The sequence below is a fragment of the Anopheles cruzii genome, chromosome X (genome assembly GCF_943734635.1).
Source record: "Anopheles cruzii chromosome X, idAnoCruzAS_RS32_06, whole genome shotgun sequence".
Lineage (NCBI taxonomy): Eukaryota > Metazoa > Arthropoda > Insecta > Diptera > Culicidae > Anopheles > Anopheles cruzii.
Genome location: NC_069143.1, coordinates 11,647,734 through 11,667,988, shown reverse-complemented (window position 1 = coordinate 11,667,988; position 20,255 = coordinate 11,647,734). Strand labels below are relative to the sequence as shown.

At 47.8% G+C, this 20,255-nt stretch overlaps 1 protein-coding gene across 1 annotated transcript; it reads right to left on the bottom strand.

The window, feature by feature from the left end:
• Positions 1-6,633: 6,633 nt before the first annotated feature.
• On the bottom strand, positions 6,634-8,538 carry LOC128270581 (AF4/FMR2 family member lilli-like). Its single transcript, XM_053007995.1, has one exon. It carries the CDS (start codon positions 8,536-8,538, stop codon positions 6,634-6,636), a length of 1,905 nt encoding a protein of 634 aa, XP_052863955.1.
• Positions 8,539-20,255: the final 11,717 nt, after the last annotated feature.

Genomic DNA, 20,255 nt, shown 5'->3' with positions numbered 1-20,255 from the left:
ATGTTGAGACTAACCCAAAAGAAGTTCATAATATGCGCGAGATCACGTTTTCAATGAAGCTGAGGTATGCTGATTTGTGCTGAAGCCGCAGCTAGAAGTTCTAGGAAATCGTAATTTTGGATATGTTCTCAGTCCAGGATTTAGTAGAGTCGAGCACTTTACATCAGGTCACTAGATTTTCTGAATGTTCTCAACGATGTCCTAGTGATGCTTAATGAAGCGGATTAAATGACCACCAACAAAGCAGATTTTAAAAATAGCTCCGTCCTAGCGGAAAATCGGTTATCGATAACAGATAAATACACAAACCCTTACTCTTCCTCGGTAATCCATGTCCATATGTTTGCGAATCAAATGAAGTACTCGCAAAAGTAAAAGGGATTTTTCGGTTCATCGCATTACTTCGGGTTTTAATTTTTATTTAAATATGCGATTGCGTTTTTTAATGTGTCGGTGTATAAATTTCTTATAAAATTGAGCTCTTATTATTACGGCTAATTTCATAGTAAGACTGGCGCCGCTTGCGCTCACGTACATATTCCGCAAAGCATTTGCACCCCACGTTATGTGTCCAATATGTCTATTCCAATATCCTTTATGTTATTAACCGCTCCTCTTTAGATAAACCTTTGGCTATACTTTAAATTTCAATTATTACTGCTACCATCCTATCCGTTTTATAGTTTATAATGCTCATTCTGTATTCTTTGAGGGTGTTTAAAATATGATAGGTGGAAATAGAAATAGTTTTGGTTTATTCGTATAGTGTTCATCCCACCCAAATTTTAAATAAATGTTTCTTGTGTGTTTTTCAATTAGTAGTCGTTAGTAGCTGGCTTAGTGATCGACGTTCAACCCGGCTGGTAACACACCTGCGACAAATAAGTAACGAAAACCACCATTTCTAGGATTCTTCAAGTGATGCATGCTTTGATCGAAAAGAAAACAACTAACTTTGGTTGGTGTCGATGGATTTCTGTTCTGTTTTAGTTTTTTTTTCTTTACAATACGATCTTTTTCTCTATTTATCGATAGTTATTGTTTATTTGCTCCGAAGTGTCGTACTTACAAAATACTGCGATTAACAGTTTTACTTTCACTTATAAAGTCAGCCTTTCCTTTTTAAATCAATAGTAAACTTATCTTTAATGAATTATTGGTTACAAAATCAACAATGATTCCCCAAACTAATGAAAAATGAGTGATGGGAGTAAATATGTCAATAGTATGGTATGCTTTCTGATTGTTATTTAGTTACCTAGCACTTCCATTAGTTATTCCTGCGCTATCAGTGACAGTAACAAATAAATCAAACACAGTTATTACATATCATTGTTGAAATCTAGGATCTGTATAAAAAGCGAAATAGCATCAGTGGAGAAATTTGAATATCCCAACGGTTCAGTCTAGCACTCTAAACAAACATGTATTACTTTGATGCTTCTCCATTTTGCGACCTGAGAGGAAGTATATGAGCAACAACTTAGTTGAAATATGTTAACTCCACTTACAATGTTCTGATCGGGCATACAAGTATCTCCATAATTTTTTCATCGGTATTCAAAAATATAGTATATCATACTTCAATGTTTTATATAATAGATGGATAGTGCATATCCAATACCTATACATAGAGCTAAGGTTGCTTGTTAATAGTAGAGCGGAAATAAACGATTTCCTGTTTAAATTAGGATGCAGCTATAAACTCCATATAAACACGCCACAAAAACACAGAACATATACACAGAAATAACAAATTTTTTGCATGCTTGGGTCATAATATAATCAGCCGTTCTCTACCTCTTGATTAAATTCACCGAAAGTCCCTACGCATTGATGCAAACTAATTTTACGCGAAACAAGATTTAGATTAACGTATCGACACCGAATCACGAGTTGATGGGCAATGAGAACTTTTGTTGTATATAATTTTTATTTTTTTACACTTTCGCTTTATATGTTGCTATCGATATTATTCACTTGCTTAATGATCTCTTCTTGTCCTACAAAATCACACTCAACGTAAACGGGAACATTAGGTTTGGGCTTTACATTAGGTTTTTATTAGACAAAAATCCAATTAAACATAAAAGTATAGAAACATTGGAGGCTAAAGTAGAATTAACACCTGAACTAAAACAAAAACGTTATTTTAAAATGCTTCAGTGTCTCTCACTCTCTTTTTCTCTTAAGCAGTATGAGTAAATCTCATCTCTTCTATCAATAGACTTAGTTTAAGGTTTCTCTTCATTTTATTTTATTTTTTTTTCATATGTGTTTATTGTAGTCTACGTTGATTTGCAGTAAATCACTCTCCCACAGTATGTTCAGTAAGTTATGCTTTATATTTATAAAACCAATAGATAAACGTGTAATGCACTTCATGTAGCCATGTCTAACCAATTCATAAGAGCAAGGGAACGAACAAGTAACAAGAAAAAATATGTCATATAATATTTATATGAATGGCTGTAAATCGTTTTTAGTTGTGATTTTATGTCGCTTGAAATCTCGTTAATAAACTCGGTGAAATTTTATCTCTACTGGGTTCCTTTCACTTTCTTTTCCACCATCTCCTTCTTTCGGTTCATTGCGAACATTTCGTCTAGTTTTTATCTCCTATTTGTTGCATTCTGTTCTGAATTACGATATTCTGAAGAACTTCTCAAATTTTCCCCTATTATTATTGTTAATTTTGCCTGGGACAAGTTGCGGTCATTTCTATAAAAATAAATATTTTGTGTTCCGATTTCTCAGAGACTGTCACTCTTTATCCCATTTCAGACTCCTCATTTTCTACACGACTATTATTTCATTTATTGATAATGCTGAAAGATGTGCATTTAATAACCTCATTGAAAGGTATAATCCGTATTTTTGCTCTAATTTCACCCACTAGACAATCTTTTGGGCTTGTCCATCCACTTCTGTATAATCGGTCTAACACATCGCTACCTCAGTTTAATATTTCACCATTCATCATATCCGTATAATATTTATGTATATCTAAATATTCATTACTCAAATATAGCAATACGCCAGCTCTATTTTCTCGTCTTAAATGTTCGTGATTTGTTTATTCTTTCCTTTCGCCTAGAATAAAAGAAAATATTTTATTATATTAGGTCTGCCAGAAAGTACTGCTCAGCTTAATAGGTTTACCGAATTGTAGTCCTTTGGAGTGAACAAGTCATGTTTACAGACTGAATATAATTCATTCTGCAATTTTTGTGATTTTGTTGTGTGGTGCGATGCATCATTTAAAATCCTTTTTTTTTGTAAAACGTATTGCCCCTAGAGGCAAACATTTACAACAGTGCGTATTGGACCTATTTCGGATTTTATTGCATTAATCGTTAATAATATTAATAAAAATTAATTCCCGGCCACGGTCTAAGACTTTTAGATAATTATAAAAAAAACACATTGGCACCTGGCATTATCGCATAGTAACATAGATAATGTCCTCCCTGTTGGCATAATTCAAACTGTTCAATTGCCATTCATACATCTTCAAATGAGCTTTGTCCCTAATTTAAAAACACTTTCCGATAGACCTAATATGTATATATATTATTGTACATCCCAGGAGTTTTCAGAATTGGTTATTTAAAAATCCCACGTAACGGGATCGGTAAAACTTCAAGAGCCGCTGAGGGATAGTTAAATAATCAAATGTTGAAACTTCCAATAAATAAATAGTATAATAAATATAACCAATTTGATATAATATATTCGTTTACTATAATAATAATTTCACTCTTTTCAATTCATGTTTAATGTGTTTGTATCGTTATGTAATGTGGTTGTTACAATAGCGAACAAATGTTTGCTGGATGTTTGCCGTCTCGGCGCTGTTACGATAATTTATTGTTAAAAAGCCAACGTTCAGTTCAATTATCATTTTGGTCATCTTTGCAAACCTCCTCGTTCCGTGTCGATTTCACCAGCCATTCTTGCATAAATATTAATCGGTTAAAATAAACTATAAATAAAAAGTCAATCAAACGCCGCCTTGCTTTTAAAAGAAAACTTCTTGAAAAAGTATCAAATATCACCCTACTTTCTCGCCCGCTCATTCTCTCTCTCTCTCTGTCTCTTCCTCTTTCTTCTTCTCTCTCTACCCCTCTCTCTCTCTCTCTCTCTCTCTCTCTCTCTCTCTCTCACACACTTTCTATTTATTTCTTTTACAATTTCTTTTTCTACTTCCTAAGCTTCATCGTTCCTTTTTGAAGTGTACCATTTATGTTTTACTTTATTAGTAAGATAAAATCATCCAATCTCCTCCGTCAATCATGCTTGTGCTTCAGTAGCTAGTAGGTTAACCAAACAAAACGATTTTTGGGTTTTAGAACATTTTAATGCAATACACATCCGACAGGGCTTATTTGGATAATACACGACCTTGATAGTTACCGATAGCCCTGTATTACGAATAATTACCGCTGTTTTAATGTTGCATGTGTTTCTACAAGTACTTGATTTGCCACCCATCGGTAGTTCACCGTTTGACGCGCAGCATTGATAAATAGAATTCAAATTCGTTGCCGTACGAACGATTTGCTAACCATTTTGATTTCTATTGCCACGATTTCGAATTTGGATTTTGTTTTTCATTCTAAGTTAGATTGCTTTTATTATTTCTTATACATATTTGATATTTATTATCTCTTTTCTTCTTTTTTACTGCCGAATATCTATCAAAACGTCAACCGACGCTGTGTTATATTGAAGTATAATAATATAAATATATAGTATATGTATATATTAATATACACACTCATACAAACTCTATGCATAGGTGCATTTACAATTAAATTTAAATATTTGTTTTCAATTCGTTCGTCTGTTTTTGCTTTGCTCGCGGTAACCTGTACGACGATCGTGACATCAGACGACTGATCCTACGTAAAAAAGTGCGGTTTTTTGCGCAAATGCATATGAATTTTAATTACTATGCGTTTTAGTTTGCTGCCACTGCTTCAGTTTAGTTCTACTTCGTTTTTTGATCGATTTTCTTTCCCCTTTCTTCCTGCATCGATCGCCATTATTACTGTTCTTCATATTTCTTTTACTTCATCGACATCCTTCTTTTATTGCTCTCGTTTTGTTTATTTGTGACTACATATGTTGATTCTTCGCATGACTAATTCCCATGACTGTTGTGTTTTGCACGGAGCTAATAATGTGATGTGAATGGGTTCGTTTCGAACCACTGATGTTGGTCGTTTTTCTTTACCCCTTTTCGTCACCGTGCAGCGGAGCATCATCTACGAAATCGTGCCCAACACTTATGAAACGACTTCTGATTCACACAATGGCACGCCACTGATAAACAAGTTCAACCTAATGGAAAACGGAAAATGGCTTAACGAAAGATGAGTTGAAACCTGCTGTTCTACGCACATTTCTATAACACTTTACTTACTTTTCTTGACGTTAACGAACTGACTGAAAACAAAACGGTTTAAACCAAACTTGTTGACAGTATCAAATAAAAGTGCACCTCGCACCTCGCACCCATGTTCTCATCCGAACACCAAAGTTACGCCTCGTCGGACATGGTTAGTCTTAGTAGGTTAGTAGACGAGCAATATGAAAAATATTGACAATTTAACGACTCCTTCGTTTTAAACTGTTAAAAAAAATCTTTCAAAAATAGTAAAACTATCTAAACAAGTGGTAATCATCTAATCTAACTTTAAGCTTATGCTGTATTCATCTAGTTAAGCATATGCAGTCTACTGTAAAATAAATTTTGCACAAACATGTTGATAGAATATCGTAGTTGAAAAAGATGATAATAAAATGACAAATTAATTAAAATATAATGACAATAAAAAACATGTTCCAATTCCTTCTGCTTTATGCAGGAATATTTACAGGTAGTGTATCGATTCGTCTTCCCTAAACCTAAGCAAGTAAGTAGCAACATGTTGTTACGCCACCGTGCATCGTACTACATTCTTCTTTGGACCTCTGCCGTGATTCTTCGTCTTATCCGGCAACTACAACCGCAGAGCGGTCTTGGCCGTCGACAATGTTAATTTCTGTTGCTTACTGCGTGACGTTCTTCATCGCACTTACACACTTCGCAGATGTGGACTGACATAAGAATGATCCAGCATTACACCGAATATGTTGGTCCTCGCGCAATAGGTACTACCTCCCATTTCTCGTAACTGAACAAAGCTTCCGAATTTTGGGTGCTGGTGGTGGTTGTAAGCGAACAAAACAAATAAAATCGAAGACTCTGTTCAAATAATAACCAAAAACAAATTAAAAATGAAGCTAACAAATGTGTAAAAATATCGTCTAACACTCCCATATGGACTGCAAGCTATATAAAATATCTTCACTCCTCATAACCTACATTTTAATCGATTATCAGTACTTTACGTGCTGCTGCTCAGAGTGCACCATCTCAGTTTATCAGGTGCATAACCATTTTTGTCGCATCTTTTTTGGTTTTTTATGTTTGTATAAATTATTCTCACCCCTTTCTTGTCCCTTTCGAACATTCGAACATTCGAAAACATTCGAACGAGTGCTGCCTTCTGAGAAAACGGTGCGACGTGACGGGGACGACTGCTCCTCGACTCGAGGTACACCACATCACTTCACTAGCAAAATCTATCGCTGAAAGATGAAATCATCGGGACTGTACGACACCGAATTGCGTGACGACGAGGGCAGCGTCCAGACAAGAGACGAGTTGTCCGTGTCGGTGGTTGCGCCCGACGTCTGGCTTTCGCTAAAATTCTCCCAGATGCCGCGGAAATCAGGCATGTTGTCTGTGGAGGATACCGCCGTGGCCATGGCCGCCGGCGAGTCATACGTCGACGAGCCGGACGTGCTGTTGAAGTATTCGAGCAGGTTGTCGATGATGAACTGGTTGCCGTCGTACTCGTGTTCGCCGTCAACGCCACCGCCAGCCAGACTGCCGAGGAACAGCCCGGACGCATTCCCCACCGCCAAGTCTGTGTTAAGCAAGGCTGCTTGCTGCTGCTGCTGTCTCTGCTGCTGCTGCTGCTGCTGCTGCTGCTGCTGCTGCTGCTGATGATGCTGATGGTGCGAGTGGTGATGCTGATGGGGCTGCTGTTGCTGGTGGTGATGATGGTGATGGTGATGGTGGTGATGGTGGTTTCCGTTCAGCAATCCGCCGACACCAGCGCCGACGTTGCCTGCATTAACTCCACTATCGGTTCCTCCACTTACACCTAGCAATCCGTTGATCAGTGAAGCCGTATTACCGTTCACGTCGGCCGACGATAGACAACCACCGAGGCTCGTGCCACCTACCCCGGCACCATTGCTGCCAATGCTCGAACCCGAACTGCCCAGACCGGACGATGGCGACGATCCGCTGGAGCTGCTGGTGGTGCTACTGCTGCTGCTACTACTGCTGCTGCTGCTACTGCTACTGCTACCGGTACTGTTGCCGCTTCCTCCGCCGCCACCACCACCGCCACCGCCTCCGTTGCCCACGCCACCGGTGGTTGTCGTGGCACCGGCCCGCGTGGCGATGTGCTCTTCGATCAACTGACGGGCAATGTGCACATTCGTTGGCAGGCCCGTGATCTCGAAGACGGACTCCTGGTTTCGCTTCGGCGTGATGATGTAGGTGTTTGTCTTCAGCTGAATGTTCTTAATGGTGGCCCCCTTCGGTCCGACCACCAGACCGACCACCTTCTGCGGTACCCGTATCTGGATCGTAATCTCGTCCGGCATACTGTAGCCGAGCATGTTGCGGCTCTCGGCCAACAGCGCTATCGCCTGCTTCTTCGAAGAGCGCAGTGTGCTGAAGTGGTCGGCCGCGGACAGGATTTCCTGCTTTGCCCGCGTCACGTCCTCCTTCGTGCCAGTAATGACGAAGATCGGCTCCTCGCCGCGGATCGGCGTCTTGATGAACGTGTTGGTTTTTGCGCGCAGCGCCTTTATTTTACATCCCTGGCGGCCGACAATCTCGGCCACATGCTCGGAAGACGGTACCGGTACGCACTCCGTGTGCGACTTGTACTTGACCGGTCGCTCCTCCAGCTTACCGCTGCTTACTGCGCTGTTGGTCGTCGTGATGGTGGCCACTCCCGCCGCCGAGCTCCCCACCGTCGTCGCTACCCCCGATAAGCTGCTGGCCATCATGGCCACGAACGTGTCCATCGCATTAGGAGCATTCGTTTGGACATTGCTGCTACCGCCATCGCTGCTCACACTAGCACCTCCACCGCTGCCGCCACTGGCGCTACCGAATACTCCGCCACTGGTCGCGAGCACGCTACTCAGATGATGCCGATCGATGAGGGGCGCAGGTGCCCCCGTCGTACCGCCGCTCCCGAGCGACCCTAGCCCATGATGGTGGTGGTGCCCATGGAGACTGCTACCACCGACCAGACCACTCAACAGAGTAGCTGTCGCGGCATCGCTCTGGTTGAGGTGCAGATCATCGAAATGGGACGACAGTTGGGCCAACGTTGTTCCGGCCGTCGCTACCGCCAACGCCTGCCGGTTGTCGTCGAATGTGAGCGAAAATTCGTCCATATCTTCGCCTCGAGAGTCAAGGGACTCTTTCCTGCCGCGCTGATCGTTTCTGGTCACCCACTGGCGACTGGTTGATATCCTGCTGGCTTCCCTTCCTATCGCGTTTCGATAACGTTTCGCCGTCCTTAATTTGTCGCTAATTGTTTGCTATCCTGCGAAACGAGAAGGAAGAGCACGAAGCAAGTTAATTTGGTCACCAGGCCCGCTTTATTTTTTAAATTAAAAAGATTAGTGTCATGGAAACCAACGAAATCGAAAAGTTATAGAAACCCCTTTATTTACTTCTTTATCGATTTATTCATTAACTCAAATGTTTAGTTCATATTTAACATATGAGCCAACGAATCGATTCGACGTAGACAAATGTTCTAGGCGTGACGGGATCACTGGGAAATAGTATTTGAAAAAATATGCGGTGGAATCCGGTACCGCCGGCCGGTCTTTCGCATAGCCAAATATGTTCGGGTATTTCTTTTCGTTCATTCGTTATGTTTGGTCGAATGATGCTGAATAGGCAGTAAACCTACTGCCCTACAGTGGAGAGGAACAGCTCGGTTCCGCGCGGTTCCAGCGCGCCGGCGATACCAGATTCGTTGAATAACAAATAACAGCATAAACAAACGACAACATTCGCCGCCACCACGAACACAACTGCATGGCGATAGTTGTCAATGTCCAACTCTAAATGAAAAAAAAAAAACGCTGCTCAAAATGACAACGCGTGTACAACACACCTGGGTGAGGTGTCTTCGTTGTGATGCTCATTTTGTTAATCCGACTCGATATGTCTTCTAAGACCGCAGCACTTTCTGCTCTTTGCACCGTTTACAGTTATGACAAAGGATTAGAGGCTATTAGAGGCAGTCAATTATTGCACTTTAATTCACGCGTATGTCCTTGGTAGATGCATGTACTTATTGCGCTTCATTCTCGTACGCAGCCTGTTCTACGCCTAATCGCATCGGCACTTAAAATTGCGATTATATAATTACACTCAATCCATGGATTGCAAAACACGTTCCAGCATTCGGTGAACGGAGGAATCATTATTGAACCTATCATTGTAATGCAAAGCCACAACAGTTGTTGTCCAGACAAAGTAAAATCGAGACAAATCTGCCATTAATCATAAGCCCCCCCAAATATTTTGATTCTTAACGGATTAGACATGATTTGAACACGATTGAATACGATAACCGAGAGCTAATTTTCGGCACGGAAGAACTTATCTACGAGAATTACATAGCCGGCCACGTGCACCAGGCTGTGAGGATCATTCGTTTCCCAAAACCCAATTGATCCTTTTTTTTAACTAAAGAAAGCACCTCGTCTTCTGCAGTTTAGGCAGAGTGGGGACCGGTGCCCCCGGTGCGAAACAGAGATACAAAATTGCGGTCAAGTCTATAGGCGGGCTCTCCGGGGTCTTCGAGGAGCATTTTTACATCCACGTCTTCGCCGAACAACGTGGCTGATCCTTGCTGATCAGCTGAGTAAATTTGGTACAGTACACGAGGACGACTACATTAGTCCGTTGTACGGCGGGGTGGTCCTGCCAGTTTAGAATTGTGCACCCCTAGTGTCCCCGCGCGGAGTCTGTGGAACAGAACGGCCCAACGGCGACTGCATCGCCTCGTGTCCTCAGGTGGGATAGCAGCAGCAGCAGCAGCAGGACTTGCCACAATTCGTTCATCCATCCGTTTCCGTGGTTTGCGACCACTGTGTGTGTGTGTGTGTGTGTGCCGAGAGAGCAGTCCATTTTGCAGTCCACACATGCACACACACTCTCTTATTAGCAGCACACACACACACACGGTAATTTCTTTGTCGCCTCTGTTCGGCGGCGGTGGCGGCGGCGGCGGCGAAGTGTGGTGCATATATTTCGATCCGATCCCAAGCTCCAAGTTTCTAGAACGAACGCGACACAGAAAACAGCGCCAGGAAACACCACAAAAAAAAAAGCCGGCAAAAACGCTTCCCGGCGGGGACGCGCGTGGTTCAACGTCTTGTCTGTCGTTTCGCGCGCAACTCTATTATGCACCCGGTACCGGGTTTACTTACCCGACCCCCCCCCCTCCCCCCCACACACACACCACCGCTTCTGTTGCGTATAATCTCTCTGCCCCCCGTTTTTTTTTTGATTGCCGTTTGCTTTTGCTCCTGTGCTCGCTCCTACCGGGGTTTTTCGAGGAGGCCGACAGTTTGATCGAGTTGCTGAGACGTAAGTTCCAGTGCAAAACAGTGCGCGGGCTGTTACTGCACCTTTCGGATGGATCTGACGCCGAGTTTCGTGCGACCAGAAGTGTCGGACGTTGGAACGGTACACACCACATAGTACGCCGCCATGCCTAGCGCTCGTCGCCTGGCCGGTCGGTCGGCCGGGGGTTCTGCAGAAACCAAAAACACACGCGCGCACACACCCGGACTGGCACCGGTGTTTTGTGACTGTGACGCACCAAACGGGTAAGAACGGCGAAGTGATCGCTCGCACGACGAAGACCAGAGACACACGGCACGGCACGGCACGGCACGCAGCAGCGCATTGAGCGCGGCGAGACGACGACTGAGGACGACCCCGGCGCGGTTGAGCCGAAATTGTGCAAATGAAATGGGCGCTCCCGAAGCCTGCAGCAGCAGCAGCAGCAGCCGGCGCGTTCTGGCCACCACCACCATTCCGACACTATCCCCTCTCTCTCGACCGAGCGCGCCCTTTACCGGGGCACAGAGAATGCGTTCCGCACAGCTGGTGTGCGCGCCGGTGATGATGATCCGCGCGGGTCGATCGCCCTATACATGTGCGCGTTTTCGCACAAACGCAGGCATTCCGGTATACCGAAGGACTCATACACACGCGCGGCGCGAGCGACTCTCTCTCTCGCTCTCTCTCTCGCTCTCTCTCTCTCTCTCTCTCTCTCTCTCTCTCTCTCTCTCGTGGTTGCGATCCTTCCGTTCTACTAGGTTGTTCATTATATTCGGAGCCTCGATATCAAGGAGCGGTGCTACGAGCCTGATTGTTGTTGTTGTCATATTGGTATACGCTTCATATGAACGTATGTGAAGTTTCATTTCAATCGGTCACTTAATTTTTTGTTTACAAGCTATTTAGTATCGAAAAACACTTTCCGCACACGATTTTCTTATGTTTGAAAACAGTTGGAAGTCACTGGGGGCCAAATCTGGTGAATAGGGTGGATGACTCCAACAATTCTAACTTTAATTCATGGATTTTCGCCATTTTAAAAATGCTCTTGTGACCTGGTGCATTGTTCCATTTTTAGTGAATGCGGCACCCATTTTGCAAACAGCGTTTAGGAACCGAAACCTTGCAGCCAAACTGTTGGTTGTACTGCTCAATGAGATGGCTAGGCCTTATACTAAATCTCACTCAGTGATTCGACGATTTTCCAATACGACATCCAGTATTTTTTTTACGATTTGAGGTGATGTGTCTGTTTTTTGACGTTTTTGTCACAGATCGTCTTGAAGTCGCTACTACGACCACATTTAAACTCAGAAACCCTCATTTTAACCGCCTAATACACGTTCAACATTCGTCCATAAATTTTCCTTTGCTTTTAAACATAAAGGAAAAAAAAAATTAAATCTCTGCACGATATTTGATTTTTTCCATTGAAAAAATACTGTGGCATGTCGGTACTACATGGTTTGTAAAAAAAAAGCAAAGTAAGTGACCAATTGAAATGAAACTTCGCATACGTTCGTTCGTTGAAGTGTGTACCAATAAAGCAAAAAAAACCAGGCTCGTAGCACCGCTCCTTGATATCGAGGCTCCGAATATAATGAACAACCTAGTGGTGATCTTCACGTGGTGTGTGAAGCTGAGCTCTATAGCTCTCTATAGTTCGTCGGAAACGGTGCGGTGGTGGGGCGGCGGCGGCCGGTGTGTGTCGGACGCGGCGCACATGGCGGCGCGAAACACGTGCTTTTCGTGCCGTCTCACTCACAGGATGCTGAATGGATGATCGTTGCGGTGCGGTGTGCGCGCGCGTCGCAAGGCCTTACCTGTGGCTTACCAAGAGAGACCACGCATCCTGTCTCTCGCTCGCGCTCCTTCCGTCTTTCCATTTCCGTCCACCGAAGCAAAGGTGGTGCAAACGAAACGGCGTTGCCCGGATGATGATGATGATGATGGGTTCATTCTTTGTTGCGCTCCTTTTTTGCGCTCTTTCGCGCGCGCGCGCGCTGTGCCGGTCCGTCGCGGTTCGCCTGGCTGTTCGCCGTTGAAATAGGACACACTAGTTTCAATCCATCCATTCCCCCCCACACTGCCCGATCCACCACCAGCCACCGCCGGTAGTGTAACGGTTGAGTTGAGCGAACTAACTCTATAGGGCGGCAGCAGCAGCAGCAGCAGCAGCATGAATTTAACCCTTGAATGAGCGGTGGCAAGACTACATTTTCATCTCAGCGCATCTCATCTCATTGCGAGTGCGATGCGAATACGCAAAACGGTTGCAAAAAATGGAAAAGTTACGTATTCGCTGAGAGAGAGAGACTGCGGCGTGTCGGACATCTCATCTGGAGACGCTCCTCGCTAGACAGAGAGAGAGAGAGCCAACAGCATCTCTCTCTCGCTCTCTCTGTGCCGCTAAGCGAAAGGAACTAGCCAAGGCGCACCCCCCCCCCCCCCCCCCGCTCCGAGTGTATGGATAGGATGGGTTTTAACTCGTCGGCATCGGACTAAGGCATCGAGACAAGTGTGTGTGCGTGTGTGTGTGGCGAGGACTGTGATCGTGATGTGATCGTGATAGTGTAGGAAAAGAGACTGCAGGTAGAGTGAAGCAACGAACCTCGGTGCGAGAGCTGCGAAGAATAATGCGCGAGGTACGATAAGAAAACCGTACAATCTCTTAATCCCTTAAGATAAGCCGGCTTCCGGCCACACACGGGAATCAGCCAAATCGAGCCGGTCCCCCCCCACCCCCCGGCTAAATTGGCGCCAACCAGGTTTTTCTTCAGGAAGAAACCGTGGCGATACACACACACACACACACGCAGTATACGGTGTTACAGTTTGAGCCCACTTTGTGCCCTTTGGGCCGGGCAGATGGCAGAGTCCTTCTTCCTCCGCAAGATTGACGACGGTGCCCGCGCGCGCGCCGTCCTTTCCAAACGAGCGAGCCAAGACGAGGAAGACGAGGGCCCGTCTGCTGTACTGGTGTGTGTGTGTGTGTTCTCTGACTGAGTCGGGCCGGCTGTCGGGATAAAAACACCTTTGACCAGCAACAGCAGCAGCAGCAGCAGCAGCTGATGGCTGCCGAGGGTCTCACACCGTTTACCGTACGCAGGTTGCGCCCTTTACCCACACGGTGAAGGGAAGGGAAGCGGATCCTGCAGCGCCTGTGCCTTGCCTGTCCCTCCTTATGCGCGCGCGCATTTTACGCAGGACGCTACAAAAGCTGGAGGCCGAAGTCCGGACAGAGCAGACAGCTGATCCTTCGGTTAGGACCCTTCGTGTCCGTGTCACTCGGTAGCCGGTACACGATACCGCCATTCGCACCTGGGCCTGGCCTTTTCGTAGGCCTGGGCTGGCCTTCAGGTCCTATCTGGACCTGAACCGACCCGAGCGCGGCTTGAGTTGATCTTATTTTAATTGGCGCGCAAAGTCAACACACACAGCCAGCCAGCCAAGAAAAGGCTGGCCCGTTTTTGGATTCGCCCGTGAACGCCACTCCCGAGATGCACGCATGAAGAAAGTGGCTTAGACACGTTGGCGTTGGCTTCTTGGCGTGTAGTTTCTCGCTTTGTTTCGCGCTAAATATAGACCTAAAAATGCCAAACACGTTGTTTCGCAATTGCGTTCCCGGTCCCGGTCTCCGGTCCCTGGTCCCTGGTCCCGGGCATGCCCGGCGCTGCAGTATGCGCGGTTGCATCGCGGTCACATCTCAACACATGGGAGCATGGGGCAGTCACGGACAGACTTCCACGAGGCTCACTGGAAATAGGAAAATCCAGCGGTTGACTGCTATTTGCGTCCCCGAGCTCCCGTTCTTTTATGCTATTTTTCAATGTCACCCTTCCGGTGCACATATGCGCGCATGTGCATGTGCCCACAGTAGTGCAGAAAAACCGTTATGATATATTCGGAAAACATTCGCAGTCAAAAGTGGAGTAAAAACTACAACACTTTTGGAAGAAGATAGCTCACTTATAGACGCGACGCAACTTTTGGCATCAATTTTTTCAGCCGCACCAAACCGGGTTCCGGGTGCCGATGTGTGATTTGGGTGTGCGCCACCCACTGGAATATGCTCCGGCGGAAGCGGATGCAGGAGGTTGTGCGCACTCCGCCCGATCGGCCAGCCAGCGTCTTCTTCGGGCGCACATGCCGTACATCGAAACCTACACTACATTGCGCCTCTGGAACCTCTGGAAGGCTAGGCTGGACAAGCTAAATATTCAAGAATTCCAAGCGGTTCCAACAGAGAGAAAGCGAGAGACAGAGAGAGAGAGAGAGAGGGCACGAACGATCACACCGTGGATAGGTAGCAAGATAGTCGGCCGCCCCGCCAGGAAGTAAGTACTATTTCGCTATTAATGTTGATGACCAAACGCACCAGCCATTCCATTCTGTGACTCACGCATGGCGACATCATGGTGGGCGTGTGGTGCGTGTCTTCTTTCGACGATAATACTCCGAATTTAAGGAGAATGTGCACAAATGTTGAACCATTGGGGAGGCATTTAATTTTTAAAGGACTCTACTCACCTTCTTACACGCTTCGTGGCTGGCGGGAAGCTGCCCAATCGTCTTGGACCTCGCCTCGGAACTAGGTTCCGCTGGTCTTGACCCGACCGTCGACGAGACCGTTGATAGATGGCCCAGCGGTGCCGGAATCTTCCGACCGGCCTGGAGCGGTCTGGGTTTGATGGATGCCCACTGGTTCACCAATTGAATCACTGACCCCCTGATCACTGAACACTGGTTCACTGACAACACTGAACGGGGATCGATGACTTTCCGGGAAACGGATATATCGATAGTGTGTCGCTTCGATCACTTCCTTACTACGATGCACCACACGCGCACTACACTGCACGCCGAGAAGATGGGGGCCCTACGATGACACACACTCACTCGGTGTTTTTCTCGCTCTGGCTCGCTTTTTCTCACGCCACAATACGCACGTCCGGCGTGATCACTGTTTCTACACCTTGGCCGGGCCCGTATCTCTCTCTTCACTATTTGCGCTTCACGTAACGCCACGTGACGGCAACCGTGCGTGTAACGGCACCAACGGTCGAGCGCATTTGAATTCGTGGCAGTTACTACTAAACGAACGGGTTTTTCTTTCCGGCGGCCGCTAGACATTAACCTGAGGTCTCAGAGTTCAGAGGCTCAGGCGGCGAGGCCCGTTCAGCTCGAGCCGAAGTGATGTGAATTGTCAACGAACTGTCAACGGTTGTGTGCGATCTGCGATGATGATAAAGGCCTCATAAAATGCTTTTGCTTTTAACTAAACTCCGCCCGAAGTGTTTTGTCCCATGCCTGCGTTTCCATTTCCGTGGCGTGGCGTTCCAAAACCGCGTCCAGCCAGTAGACGCTTGGACCAGATACTACTCGTAGCGAGTCGTAGTCGCTGCATGCCTGCGGCGATCGCTTGATGGCCTGGTAGTAGTGACACCCTTCGCCGGAACTGTGCGCGGTTGTGGGAGAGCCCCCACAGATCTCAGCGAGGACTATAGTGAGCCGGATTAGCAGCCGTAGGATGTGTGGTCGGATGTGGGCAGTTGAGAGACAGGTTCTACCGACGGTACCTACCCTCGCGCTTGCGGTGAATGTACGAGCGTTTAGCTACCTATATCTGCATCGATGCGGCGGATCTACGAGCTTGGACCACAGTTTACTCCGGTGCACTTCTGACGTTCTCCTTCCCGAACTCCGGGTGCTAATTCCGGGTGCTACCAATAGTCGGTTTCGGGCTGTCGAGCGACTACTATCGTGAGGCTACCCGAGAGAGAGCTAAGAACTGCTCAGTATCGCCCAGTCAGTGCTCCGCATGTAAAATGGCTATTTTTCGTTTATTTTTAATAGTGGATCAGACTTTTAGTTCTTCAGTTTTCAGAGTTCAGGATATTCAGAGTTGCGGACGACTATCGCTGTGGCCGTGGCAACACTCGGGTCGTACACAGTTTACTAGCACCGGAGCTACCGTGCGCCATGGTCTACGCCATCGGCGGTTGCGGTTGTGCAAAACTTCCGGAAAAGATATTCACTAGGATGTGGCCCCCGGTCCGGACCCGCTGTGTATGTGTCTGTGGGGCGTGTAGCTATTGCCTGCTTGCTGCTGCTGGCCAAGTGTTGTCACGCAGTGATGTGGAGAAATTCGGAGAATTTTTGGAGAGTCTCACTGTTTCTGGAGCGTACGTGAAGTAACCACTTGCTGCCGAGTATTGCTTTCTGATTATGCTAGTATATAAGAGTTCCAGAGTCCTTAAAGTCTCGTTTCTTGTAAACGCGCTACCGGCATAGGGAAGTCGCCGAGTTTTTGATACAAGCGAACGCTGGAAAACTGCTCCAAGTTGGACGCGATCTGGTGCCGATTTGGTAACTCGATCAGTCAGGACCACCGATCGACTGCTCACACGTCATGGAAGATACGCGTTGTGCCCGTGTCTGCGAACCGATTACAGGATGCACGCAGAACGCCGATACACCGCAGACTGCAAGCTGTGGAGTACAGACAACAAGACAGTGCACGCATTAGCAAGGACCCGAGGATGATGTCACATGACAAGACTACCATTTTGGGACCCCCAATTTGGTAGGGAAATATACACATCCTATTGTCTCATGATCTGTTTTTAGGTGGTAGTAATCCTATGCACGAACCAATGCTCCAGATCCTTTCCATAGTCAGCGAGTGCGAGTCATTGCGAGCCGGGATTGGAAGCCCCGTAAACGGCCGAAGCATACCGTTCCACGTGAATGTTTCGTTTGCCCGCACCAGATGTTTCCTGGGAAACCTGGTAAATTTCTTGGGAAACAGCACAGGTACAAAGCAAAAAATGTTGCTGTCCTTTGTCAAACTGGCCGCCCTTTTTTGGGGCCAGACGGCAGAGATTTGAATCTGAGTTGGGCGGCCCTCGCTCATTCTGAACTTCGTTTCGTAACCGTGTATGGCTTGTTCCGCGCGTGTGTGTCGAGTCCTGTGGACTGGTACCGCTCTCCGCTGGAGTCGCGGGCACCGGTCGAGACGAGAGACATCCTCTCCGCCATCTTGCCAACTCCACACAACCCGAACCCGAGGCCGGTGCACAGTTTGTTACGTCGGACGACGCTGACTACGCAGATGCTTATTCGGATGCCGAGACCGACACCGGCTAACAAAGGACATTCCATGGACATGGACACACTCAAGAACGGACAAATGTGGTCGCAGACACATAGCTGCACGACAACTGCAGGGGCCATTGAACAACAGACTCCTCCGATCGACTTCGGAGTCGAATTACTACCCCACACCACGTCTGAACCGGCGAACGTTCGACGAACGCAGGGGGGGATGTGGCGAGTTGGGGACGACGATGCGAACAAAACACAGTCAAGACAAGTCGCATCCTGGTCGGTTCCCAAGGCAGAGGAAGAGTCCTCCTGGCGAGAACCGCTCCCCCGGAACGGCGTTCGCAAGGTACACAAGGAGCAAAACCGGGACGTAGTAGTAGCGCTTACACGGCCAGGAGTACGACAAAACACATACACACTCACGCGCGCACGCGCGTTCTACGAGAAGCTAGGAACTTACTCTCGAGGCTCCCCACTCGTTCGCTCGCTCGCGGGTTAACCCGGGGTTGGCCGGGAATACTTCGGACGAACCGGTACTGGAGGAACGCGAATTCTGCGAGCCGGAAGCTAGAGCGGGCTAGAGCGGTCTAGCGCGGGCTAGAGCGGGCTAGAGGCGCGCACACGAGACACACACACACACACACACTTCCAGTTCCATTTTTTGACAGCCCGACAACACACCCTGGACTCAAAACGGAAGAACCCATCGGAAAATCGATATCGTTCGCCAGCCCGCCACGCCACTCACACCACCACCAACGATGGAGCGCCACTTTTTCGCACTTTTTCCTTACCCACCACCGCGGCACCGGACACAGTCGGGCGCGCCCGATTTTTAGATCTCTCTCATGTTTTCTCGCTCTCTCTCTCTCTCTGTCTAGCTATCCGCAGCCCAGAGGACGCCGGTTACGCCGAAGGACCAGCCAAAAAAGCTCGCCGCGTGGCCGAGACGGAGTTGGAAAGAAAGTCGTCCAAAAGCGAAGAGTTGGAGGCTCCGGGGCCGACTGTAGGGCGAAATAATCACAAATACTCACCACCGCCCTCCGGCTTCCGTTGGATGATGGATGGTTCCTTGGGCCCGTGGCCCGTGCGATGAGTTTGATAGTAAACTTGGCTTCGGCCTGCCCTGCCCTGCCCTGCCCTGCCCGCCAGCCGCCAGACCAACCCACCCTCCTCGCCTCCCCAAAATCCAGGTCCGGCGCCGGGCTTGGGGCGTAATTCTCGGCGTTAATGCTTTGATTGTGACGGGCCGCGCACGCTGTACGGCTGGGAGCTGTTGCCCGGAAAACGTTACGTCCGGAACCGTGTCCGGGGGACAAGGAGCACAACAGAGAGTCCCGGCCTGGGGATGCCGGGTGTGCCGATCCAGCCGACGAAGAAACGGGTGTGTGTCTAGACGAGCTTCTTACAAACGCGGCCAGCTCCGCGAAGTCCCTCCTAGGAATCCTTCTCCACTGTACTCCAGTTACTCCAGTCACTCGCTAGGCTCGAAAGCCGGCTTTCAGGAGCCCACCAGCATTGCTAGGAGTCCACCAGCACTAACCGTACATTAGACACTGCCGACACACACTGGAGCGCACCAGAACGCCAGCATAGGGCGGCATCTTCACTATGCAACTGAAGCGGGTACCTGGTCTCTCATCTCCGCTAGACTCTAGGCCGCGCCGTGTGCCCCCGCTTCCCCCCTTCTGCGGCGTACTGTGTGTTCACAAACTTGGTGGAGTCTGCGCGACGTGCAGTAATGGATGGAGCGCAAACTTTCACAGGGAGAGATGGCGCGACCAGGGAGTGGCGCGGCGCTTATTTACAACCGGTGTTGCCGCGAACGCCAAGAGCTCCTCGTTCCCGCATTGGCAGCGCGGCTGGACTGGACAGGACAGCGGCAGCGGTTGATGGGGACACCGGACCGGGACACAAATGGCTCGCAATGGCTGCGATCCCATCCCAGCGACCATTAGCGACACACGACTTACATTAGCGCTCCCCCCTCTCTGTTAGAGGCTATGGCCCAAAACGGGGGCATGGGCATTGTTTTCGCCCACCAGGCTCCACTTCTGGGACACCGGCTCCGTTGGTGGTGGACGTGCTGGGAAACCCGCCAGCAAACCCGTCATCGGACCGTCACTAATCTGAAAGTTTGGCTAACACGGCAGAGTACCACCGGGACACCGCACGGCACCACAGCAAACAGCACAACGGAGCAGCAAATGTTTCGCACTGTACCAGACCGTGTTTTACGCGAATTGTTGATTTCTACCCCCAAAGCTCGCGGACCCAAGAGCGCTAGAGAGAGGGGCGAGCGAGCGAGCAAGTTGTGAACGCCGAGCGTGCGCACATGGGACCCGCGCGCGTAGAAAGGACTCGTGTCGTGGTGGCGACACACACAGCGATGTGCAGGAGTGTTGAGAGCAGC